The sequence below is a fragment of the Anguilla anguilla genome, chromosome 11, assembly GCF_013347855.1.
Source record: "Anguilla anguilla isolate fAngAng1 chromosome 11, fAngAng1.pri, whole genome shotgun sequence".
NCBI lineage: Eukaryota > Metazoa > Chordata > Actinopteri > Anguilliformes > Anguillidae > Anguilla > Anguilla anguilla.
In genome coordinates this window covers 17,800,625-17,811,706 of record NC_049211.1, presented here as the reverse complement: position 1 = coordinate 17,811,706, position 11,082 = coordinate 17,800,625, and the positions used below count along the sequence as shown (strand labels likewise).

The 11,082-nt window shown below is 45.1% G+C and overlaps 1 protein-coding gene across 1 annotated transcript in view; it reads left to right on the top strand.

Annotated features, from left to right (window-relative positions):
- Positions 1–332: 332 nt before the first annotated feature.
- LOC118207360 (ATP-dependent 6-phosphofructokinase, muscle type-like) overlaps positions 333–11,082 on the top strand; it is a 21,201-nt gene continuing 10,451 nt past the window's right edge. The window contains exons 1-9 of the mRNA XM_035380847.1: positions 333–532; positions 3,725–3,798; positions 4,516–4,593; positions 7,360–7,549; positions 8,450–8,615; positions 8,841–8,885; positions 9,159–9,267; positions 9,896–9,991; positions 10,352–10,444. Coding sequence (XP_035236738.1) covers positions 442–532; positions 3,725–3,798; positions 4,516–4,593; positions 7,360–7,549; positions 8,450–8,615; positions 8,841–8,885; positions 9,159–9,267; positions 9,896–9,991; positions 10,352–10,444 — 942 coding nt within the window. The 5' untranslated portion in view covers positions 333–441. The remainder of the gene's footprint in view (positions 533–3,724; positions 3,799–4,515; positions 4,594–7,359; positions 7,550–8,449; positions 8,616–8,840; positions 8,886–9,158; positions 9,268–9,895; positions 9,992–10,351; positions 10,445–11,082) is intronic.

The window sequence follows — 11,082 nt, the reverse complement described above, 5'->3', positions numbered from 1 at the left end:
GAAGAGGCAGCCGTCTGAAATGAACTTGCAGAGGAACAAGGGGTCTGCCATCAGGACTTTAACAAACCTTTGGGCAGACCCTAAAGTGGATAATATTTCATTTACTAATTACTTAATTTTTGTTTTGCCTACCAAAGAAAGATCAATGGATAAAATGATGTCGGATACCAGCCGCAAAGCCTGCTGTGATAACAGGAGGGGCTTGATGGTAGGGTTTGTTTTATATTTAGTATGCAGTGGCGGAGCACGTATGCTGAGGGTTTCTGGAGGTGGGAGGGGCACGGGGAGGGGCCAGGGGTGTTTACAGCGGCCTATAAATTGACAGCCCTCAGAGCCGCTCACCCCGAGAAGCAGAGAGGGAAGTCCTGCAGGGATTTTCTGGCAGAGGACGCCCGGCAAAGCCTCTTCAGTCCCGTCCCGTATCCTACCGAACCCATCGGCATGTCCGCCACGCCCGAAGCGCCGGTCGACCCCACCACAATGGGTGTTGGGAAGGCCATCGCGGTGCTGACGTCCGGAGGCGACGCTCAAGGTAAGAGCGCACGTCTGTGCGGGCGAGGTTTGAGCGAGAGGAAGTGGAGCCACCCACCCATGGGTGACAACGGTAATCACAGTTAATCTATGACGCCATTAGCAGTGATTCTCAAGTTGTAATTGGACTTACTTGGGACGGCAGACTTGGCACCCACGGTGGAGGAAGTGCCGCTGGAGAGGCATCCAAAGCAAACAGCAGCGATCAGTTACCGCGAGTGTGTCCTCTAAAATAACGGCTGCGCCCCCCCGCCCCCACGTCCCACTGATTCCCTGCAAGCGGCCCAGCTGTCGGACGTCAGGGTGACGCCTCTGGCCTTCAGCTCTGCCTCAGATTAACTGGCCCAAGCAGGACGAGGAAGTAGTGGAGAGGGTTTTGTTTGAGGTCATGTGACTTTTGAGTCACGTGACTATTGCCATGGGGGCTCGTCTTGAGGTGCCAGGTTGTCTATGCAAACTGACAGACCTGCAAGACCACCAAACTGATTGCTTGTTACGGGAGAAGAAATTTAAATGTATTGTTCAAATAGCAAAGCACATTTGTGCTTTGTCTGTATGGAGATTTGGATCTGTAGTGTCGGTTTTCATTGTTTTCCCACATTTAGCTTGAATGCCTTTGGGGAAGTTTTTGTTTTTTTTTGGAGATTTTGCACTGCTCCACAGCCCAAGACCAAATGTCAATCAGTCAATCTCACTTTCTGTTTAGGTAAAACATCTCCCGTTGTCATAGACCTCTCCTCACCTGGAATTGGTTTAAATATAATCTTGGGCCAACAGCTCTTTTATGAACCGGGAAGTGTCAGATCTGGAAATGGAATTCCAAAATTTACCAAAAAAAACTCCACCAGCTATTGCTCTAAACTAACATGGCTGCCATTAGCAAATAGCTACAGATTCTGCTTAAGGTACATTACATTGGCACACACATTTTTTCTTCATTCCAGTAAAAACTGAAGATGTTTTCACACTCTTTTTAGAATTACAAGCATTGTGGCAGGTTTGAGTTAAATCAGTAGCATTATTTTTTTTTATCATTCAGCTGTTGTTTCTATGGGCTATGCTCAACTTTCACGTAACCTTTCGCATTGGTCCTTTTATCTCCGCTTGTCTGGTCTCTTTCTCTTATTTGGGGCTAATTTTAGAGCGGGTGACCTTTCTGTGGTATGACACATTCAGGCTGTGAGGCCTGGCCCGCTCTTCAGCTGCTTAGCGCTGAAACGAGAGACACTCTGTGCACATTTACAGTAACACAACCCAGACACCTTGGCCTTTTCAGTGACATACGTGCTAGAGAGAGAGAGAGAGAGAGAGAGAGAGAGAGATTTGCCACTGAAAACCTACCCGAAACAGAACCTGAAAACCGTGTGCTACGAGCCTAGCGCCTCCTCTTAAGCTCAACGGCAGAAATCCTGACAGCGGCGGACATGGCGTAGTTATTCGTGTGTTTCTATTGTCAGGTTCCCGCGAAATCTGACATTTTCACCTGTTCTATGTGCATACTGGCATACAGACATTGGCAATTTAACTGAAACAATCTAATGAAACTGGGTGGAAACAGACCACCATTTTGGCATTATTTTGTCAGAACCTTGTTTCCTTCCTTTGGTGGCTAGGCTGTGGTGTGCTGCTGTGCTGCCTTTTAAGCTGTAATTTACTCACATCAGGTGTGTGTTAAGGTGAATATGTCCAGGAGCCCTTGGTGCAATGGCAACCTTTCGGTCAACAGCCTACTACCTGTCTTGGTTCCGAACACCCACCAGACAGCAGTAGCAATCTATCAGTTAGTTGTTTACCTTAAAGTCAGTGGCGGTTGGGGAGCTGAAAATTGGTTGGGTGGGAAACTTGCCATTGAAGTGATTACTGGTTTCTATAAAAGGCCTGTATGTACTTCAAAAGTAAAGGCAGGTAAAATGTTGAGCTGGGCTAAACTGAGAACACAAAGGTGAAAATGTCAGGCCACTGACACCAAGCACTCCAACTGGGTCACAAAACAGTTGGATTGGGTTGCTCTGACTCTGATTTATCTGTCTGGTCTGTGTAGACGGGGGTCTGCTGTTGTGTGTGTAAGGGATAGCGGTGTGGAGGGACAGCTAAAAGGTCTGTGCTTCAAACCACCAAATTGTGGGGTGGAGTCCCAGGCTGGACTGACTGATTCTGCCCCCTTGAGCAGTTACATTTAGATAGAAAACTGACCAGGGGAGCTGTGTAAATTGTGTATACTGTGTATACTGTGTATACTGTGTATACTGTGTATACTGTGTACGTGGCTAAATCCCAACACCCCCGGAGCCAGCATTGTGATATAATGGTTCTAGAAAGAAGAAACCTGGAGCTGGGCGGCTGGGTGGCTCATTGGGTTGAGGCAGCACTGCAGGGGCACCTGTGGGGGGGCGGCGATGGATGATAGTGTCGTACGGGTGGGATCAGTCGGCCTACGTTCATCTAGCCCGCATTCACGCGAGCATACGAGCGATCTTCCTTTGATTCCAAGGACGAAGGGAAGCCGTGGGTCTGCGCTGAGGTCTGATACCTGTGTGTGCTGTTCCATGGGCCCGGTTGGGCATTCCAAATTAGGGTGGGAATTATATACAGCCCTGCATTGGGTGCCAAATTCATTTTTTAAAATAATAAAATAAATAAAAAACAAGAAACTTGGAGATTCACTACATAACCCCATTGGGGTTATTCCACCAAATATTGATTCCAAAGATATAGTTATTTTTATTATTTATTTACAGATATAAACTGTGTATTTTTAGTATTTTGAGTTTTCATTTTCTGCATATAAATGTTTAAAATGACAGTATATTTCTTTGGAATTCAAATAAAATGTGGTTAGTAGTTTGTGACAGAATATCAAAAGTTTGACATAACACAGGCACACAAGCATAAACTGTGAAACAGAAAATTTGATGTGGTCTTTTTTTTATTTTTTCCAGAGCTGTATAATTATCCAGCTTATGCAATAGCCACAAGGCGTTCCATCTTTCACTTGATGGCTTAAGCACAGAGTCAGGCCGAAAGTGTGCTGCGATGGGGCATGGGTGCCATCCCACCAGCGGTAGGGCGGGCTTAAGTCCTCCGTGGTTCTTGCGGTTGCCGGCTTAAACTGTCAAACGGGGGGGGGGGGGGGGGGGGGGGGGGGGAATGGGAAATGTGGGCGTGTGCTTTTCTGTGTTTCTCTGTTTTTTAGGCATGAATGCGGCAGTGAGGGCCACGGTCAGAGTGGGCCTCTACACCGGAGCCAAGGTCTACTTCGTTCACGAGGTCAGTGGTCGTGTGAGGTCACTGCTGGGGCGAGTTCTGCAATGACTTTAATCTAACGGCACGTTTTAGACCATGCATCCGCGGTATAGACTAGATTAATGTGTTCAAAGAATGACCACTTGTACCTCTTCACAACCTGGACATATTTTAACTTATTATTCAGTAAATGGTGTGTAGTTGCAAACGTAGATAAAGCGATAAAGAAACTCGCTGTCTTATGCTTACTAAATGCTGATTGCCTGGATTCTGAGAGTCTAAGACCAAGACAGGCTGTCAATTGAAAAATGGTAGCTCAAGAGATGTAATTAAGGACTGGCTATTATGAGTTCTTATTATGGTATTTAAAAAAATGAGTGATGGTTTAATTCAGGGGCAGCAAATAAAATAAGATTGCAAAGTATTGTGGGTATATAATAGCCTATCCACAATTAGTCACAAAGAAAATCAGTGGGTTTTTTTCTGAATTTGTTTTGGAAGCACTGGACTGGTCTAGCAGTCAGACAGTCATTGACAGTCACATCACAGGATATTCTAAGAATACACAAACTTTTCTCATGATCAAAAACTCTAATTTCATGTTAAGATGTTATTGCATGCTAGGGCTGGATTTGCTCTTTTGATGACCATCAGATGACCAGTAGACTGAAAGCAGCAGGCAGTTTGCTGTTGGCTTTTTGAATACTGCTGAATTAAAGGTTTGTGTGTGTGTGTGTACAGGGGTACCAGGGTCTGGTTGATGGGGGGGATAACATTCGTCCTGCTACCTGGGAGAGCGTGTCCATGATGCTTCAGCTGGTGAGTCCTGCCTCCTTGTCTCTCCTCGTCCATAAACACGCATCAACCTCCCCTCCTCTCGTTCCAAATGAAGCCATTTCTTCACCAGACCATGGAATCTTTTCACTGAATTAGTTTCCATTTCATTCGTTTTTCCAGATGCACATTTGTCTAGAACAACTAGCATTGCTTTTAAAAGCAGAATATTTATTGAAGTGATCTTTAAAAGAATATTTTGGCGAAGGATACAACAGCAGTGCCCCAATGCTGGTTTTGAACTGGCAAACTTTGTGTTATAAGCCCAGTTCCTTAGCCACTACATTACTATCTTGCCACAAGTGACTTAACCACCCCCAAACTGACAGCTTATTTATGATAGTCACTACTGAACCATCATGTGCCAGAATGTTATGGAATACATTATTCTGAGAGGGCAATGTGATGGTATGTGACTTTCCAAGTAGTTTAGGTGATGGGGAAAGTCTATGGACTGCAATGGAATGCTGGAGTTTTTATCTGGAAAGTATATTGACCCTTTAAATTGTGAAATCACAAATATGTAATTAGAGTGTTCTTATCTGAACATTCTAATGCTGATGTAACAAACACTACTGGTAATTGAAAGCAATGGAGTTCTACTGACTTAAATTTTTTCAAAGTTTTGAAGATTTTTTTACTTCAACTTATTTTTTCCGCCGCTTTACTTTTTTCCCCTCAGTATGAAACTTTCATGGCTGCAGACACCCGGTCTGCAGGCCCCGTCACTTTGAGACACAGTGCAGCCTTGCCAGAGCACAGCGGCCCCCGAGCTGCTGACATGGGCACGGTGCTGGCACCCGATTGGCCGGGGGAAGCGCTTGTGTGACGATGGTTGCTGTGGGGGATTTCCATGACGAATCAGAGGCTGCCGCATGGCAAGGCTGGCCACGTTCAGCACTTGACGGCATTGAGATGAGGGCCCGGGGCGCGTGCGGAGAGAGAACTGGCACCGTTGCATAGGCCAGGCTACAAACAACCTCGGCTTTACCCAGTTCACAAGGCGGGCATTGGGGGGGGGGGGCTGTGTGTGTAATCTATCTGTGCCTGGGGGCTGTGCCAGCGGCCTTTGGAAACTAGTGCGATTTAATTACTGACACAGTCACGTCATGGACCCCACACTCTCTCTCTCTCTTTCTGCAAGATTCCAAAGCAGAACAGAGCACCCTGCCCCTCCAGTCCCCCACAGAACCCCCTCCTCCCCCAACTCTCCGCACAGGCCAGCACCAGCAGCTCTCTGCTTGTGACTCCAGCTGTTATGTATTCTGCACGGACAGCACACGGGAAACGTCTCCTTAACAGAGTGTTTCACCACAGTGCCTTCAGTAAATATCCATCAGATTTAAATGACGTGACGGGTCCAAATCCCCCAGGATGAAGTGAGAGTGGTGTGTGAGCTGCCCCTAACGAGGCAAACTCCTGAGCGTTAGCAACAGAAAGATGTGTGTCTGCTGATGGCATTATTCTGTTGCTGAAGGTCCATGTGTGTACGCAGCTCCCGAAGACTGAATCCAGTTTTTAGTTTCACAGGTTATCGGTGTTTGTCTGTGTAAAACTTCTGATATTATGTCTTGAACTACAACATTTGATGTTATTTCAAAACAAAAATATTGTCAATTAATGAATTAATTTATTTGATTTATTTAAAATGCATATAATACTGCACAGCAGTCATTACATTCATTTAAAATCATCGAGGATAAAATAACACAAAGCCAAAAAGGACTACTTCTGTTATGGTCCTCCTAAAACAGGAAAAAAACAAACTTACAACAGATAATAACATACAGACAATACAACAATTTTACAGGCAACAAATGACCGGGTGGATTCGGTTTTAAGCTCTTCGTTCATAAAAAGCTACAAAGAGAGGGTACATGCTACTTAGTAGCCATCATTTCCAGGCCTCTTTAAAATTGCAACTGATTTTAGTTTTGTGGGAAGATTGTTCCAATGTACCACTGCAGAGATGTGTTTTCCCCATTGCACTCTTCAATCTGAAGGGGCTCTGAGCAGTGTAAAATAATTCAATAAATACTTTAAATATTCTTTAAATAAAAATAAAATGTTTTTAAAAGATTTATTGGTGAGCATCATTTAATATGTGACCCTTTTTTCCTGTTAGCCATTTAAGCTTCCTAAAATGTATAACTTCAAGATGTGTATGTGGATGGAATTTTAAAAAGACCCTTATAAATGTGTTTTGCCTTTTGCAGTTTGTTTTTATTGACCTGTTGTATGGCATTATACCAGGGCGTAGCAGCATAATCAAAATGACTTTGAACCGAGGATCCTGCTAGTTTATGTAAATTTGTTTTGATTTAGCTTGCTGAGGGCTTTTGAAACCATGTTTACCCCTGATAGATGAATATCCAGTTCACGCCCCAAATAGTTTACACTGTGTTGGCGGATTCACCAACCTTAACATGAAATCCTGGCAACTTTCTGATTTTTAATCTAGAACCAAATGAAATAGCTTCTCACAATTGAGAGCATTTAGTTGCAGAAAATGACAACTGGTAAAAATACAAAAAATTCGCAGTGTTGTTGTACATTGAATAATCCAAACAAAACAAGTTTATATCCATAAATAAATATAATAAATAAATATAAATATCCATAAATGAAAATAAATGATGTCTTCACTTTGGATGGGTTCCCACAATCAATATTTGTGTGTATATATAAGCTGTACGTGCACGTTATCTTTTTTTGTCTGGCTAATCCTGTCTCCGCCCCCTTCCGCCTCAGGGGGGCACTGTGATTGGCAGCGCCCGTTGTAAGGATTTCCGAACCAGGGAAGGGCGCACGCAGGCCGCCTTCAATCTGGTCAAGCTTGGCATCACCAACCTCTGCGTGATTGGTGGCGATGGCAGCTTGACCGGTGCCAACCAGTTCCGTACCGAGTGGAGCGAGCTGTTAGAGGACCTGCTGGAGGAAGGTGAGCTACCCGCTGCCCCCAAGGGCTGCCCCCCTCAGCTCTAACTGCCCCACCTGCTCAGGGGCAGTGCCTACTGCCCCAGGAGTCCTCTTAAAATACACGCCCTAGAGTCTCCTTAAATTACATTTACCCAGAGTCCTCTTATGATACAATACGGTACAATGATACTTTACTGTCTGATTTCACAAAGTCCATACTTCCCTTTTACTACATTGACCAAAAGTCCCCTTGCATTTACCCAGAGTCCTCGTAGATTACACATTGTGTCCACTTAAATTACACTTATCTGGAATCCTCTTAGACTACACTCCTCCAGGGTCCAAAAGTCTCCTTAGATTACATTTACTCAGAATCCCTTTAGGCCGCATTTATCCAGATCCCGCTGCCCTATGCAAGTCCTCTTAGACAACATTTGTGAAGAATTGTCATAGAAGAATACAATCATCACTAAGCTTCATCAGCAACGGATGTGGCAAAAGCATAGAATTTCATCACTGAATTACACACTACAAGCTGCATGACTCCTCTTTGTTCTACATTTGTGGCACAACAAAAAAACAAACAAACAAAAAAACAAATACATTTTGAGTGATATTGACTAATCTAAGAGAGTCAGAGATATTATACAAGCAAAGCACAAAACAAACCAAAACAGAGCAAAAGAATGTCAAGCTTGAAATCAAAGGAGAAAAATCTTTGGATCATAGAGGGGTTCATGAAGCTCCACTCTCCACTCACCATTCAGTGAAGAGCCTGGATGAGTCGAGTTAAGTACAACATCCAGCACTGAATTCCACCGGCTACTTTCTGTCCGCTGGTCACCTGATCGAATGTATATGAATGACTCATGAAACAGCATCCCTGTGTGACACGTGCCCCCTTTTACGTTCTCGCCTCCAGAAAAGATCACGGAGGAGGAGGCCCAAAGCTCCTCACACCTCAACATCGTGGGCATGGTAGGGTCCATCGACAACGACTTCTGCGGCACGGACATGACCATCGGCACAGACTCCGCCCTCCACCGCATCATGGAGGTGGTGGACTCCATCACCACCACGGCGCAGAGGTACCCGCCCCTGACCTTCCTACCCTACAAAATGCCAACGGCTCACCCCACGCCAAAACCGCCATGGGACATAGATGTATTTCAGTTTCAAATGAGCATTGTAGTGCGTTCGGTCTGTTTTTCACTAATAGTGTCGTTTTCATGTTGTATATTTGGTTGGTGTTTCTGAGTGCTGAGATGGGCGTTTCCCCACTGTGTGTTTGACCACGCCCCCTTTTCCCACAGCCATCAAAGGACCTTCATCCTGGAGGTGATGGGAAGACACTGTGGGTGAGTTTGTGTGTGTGTGTGTGTGTGTGTGCGTGTGAATGCATGCTTGTGTGTTATGTTCTGTGTGTGTGTGTGTGTGTAATGTTGAGTGTGTGTGTTATGTTGTATGTGTGTGTGAGTATGTGTGTGTAAGGTTGCATGTGTGTATGTATGTAATGTGTGTGTGTGTGTGTGTGTGTGTGTGTAATGTCTGTGTTTGTGTGTGTGTGAGTAATGTTGTGTATGTGTTTGTGTGTGAGTATGTGTCTGTAAGGCTGTATGTCTGTGCCACAGGTATCTGGCCCTGGTCACAGCTCTGGCCTGTGGGGCTGACTGGGTGTTTATCCCTGAGATGCCCCCAGAGGAAGACTGGGAGGAGCACCTGTGCAGGAGACTCATTGAGGTACTGCACCCCAACCCTCAACACTGTACCCCAATACTGCTCTAACACTCTGCCCCAAGACTGTACCCCCAATACTGCTCTCACAACATACCCCAACCCTTATTCTAACAATTAACTTCACTCCGTACCCAAAACTGTACCTCAGCATTGTAACCCAACACTGGTCTATCACTGCACCCAACACTACACCCACATAGTCCCAGCACTGTCCCCCATCATTATAACCCAACACTCCTCTTTAACACTACTTCCTGATGCTGCTGAGTGAAAACAGATTTCACCCATGACCCTTTCATACATTTACATTTACATTTCATTTATAACTCACTAGCCTGAATGCACTATCAGTGGGTTCCTCACTAGCCTGAATGCACTGTCAGTGGGTTCCTCACTAGCCTGAATGCACTGTCAGTGGGTTCCTCACTAGACTGAATGCAGTGTCAGTGGGTTCCTCACTAGCCTGAATGCAGTGTCAGTGGGTTCCTCACTAGCCTGAATGCAGTGTCAGTGGGTTCCTCCCTAGACTGAATGCACTGTCAGTGGGTTCCTCACTAGCCTGAATGCACTGTCAGTGGGTTCCTCACTAGCCTGAATGCACTGTCAGTGGGTTCCCCCTCTTCTCCCTCAGACCAGAGGCAGGGGATCTCGTCTGAATGTCATCATCGTGGCTGAGGGGGCCATGGACTCGCAAGGAAAACCCATCACGTCCGAGGACATCAGACAGGTAACCGCACATCTGTCTCTCTCTTTCTCTCCTCCCCTCCCCCCTCTCTCTCTCTTGCTCTCTCTCCCTCTCTGCGGTCTGTATTTTTTTGGGTTAGTGGGGCATATGGGGTGTAAGGATGGTACATTATAAAGTTGTTTTCATGTCATGGTGGAAGTTTTTTCTCTCTATCTCTATTTCTTCCCCCTCTTCAGTTATTAGTGCTCAAGTCTCAAGATACCCTGATGCATGCTGATCACTGATATTCACAAATTTAAAGATGTTTACAAAGCAAAAACAAAACTGTGGAAAAGAAAAGCTGCTGAAGACTGAACTGAACACCATCGGACCATCTGTCTGTCTGTCTGTCTGTCTGTCTAGCTGGTATCAACAAAACTGGGGTACGACACGCGCGCGACTGTCCTGGGACACGTCCAGAGAGGTGGAACCCCCTCTGCTTTCGACAGAATCCTGGTACGTCCTCCCCGCTCGTTAAATTCAAATCGCCATTCTGATCACACTTTCACTGGCTTCTATTGACTTCAGTTTACAATGTGCAGAATTCCCAGAGGAGGCAGTATACATCTTCCCCTTGCTGTAGTTTTATATACACACCATGTTTTCATAATGTTTTGGACAAAGACATATTTCAGGGCGTAAAGTTCTCCAGATCAGCACGGCTGTTTTAGTTAAATGAAATATATTCTTGGCTTGTGACAAAACAAGCCAAGAATATTAATGCAATTTCAATAAAATCACTACTACTGAACCACTACAAGCATATTTTTGTTTAGGGTGTCTTAACCAATCAGTTGCCTGATGCAATATTTTGCAATTATCAACATTATGTGAGGGGACAGCATACAGATTACCGCGGCACATCCGGGAACTTGATCCAGGAACCCTTTTTTTGGGGGGGGGGGGGGGGGGGGGACAAAACGGGAGTGCGCTACATATAAAGAGCCCTGTAATTTCTACATGGTGAAACCAAAATGGAGATTTTTAATGCACATCTAAAATTGTGGAGTACCAAATCAATTATGAGTGCCAAATCAATAAAATATGTCTTTGTCCCAATGTCCCAAACATTATGGAGCTCATTGTGCGTGTAC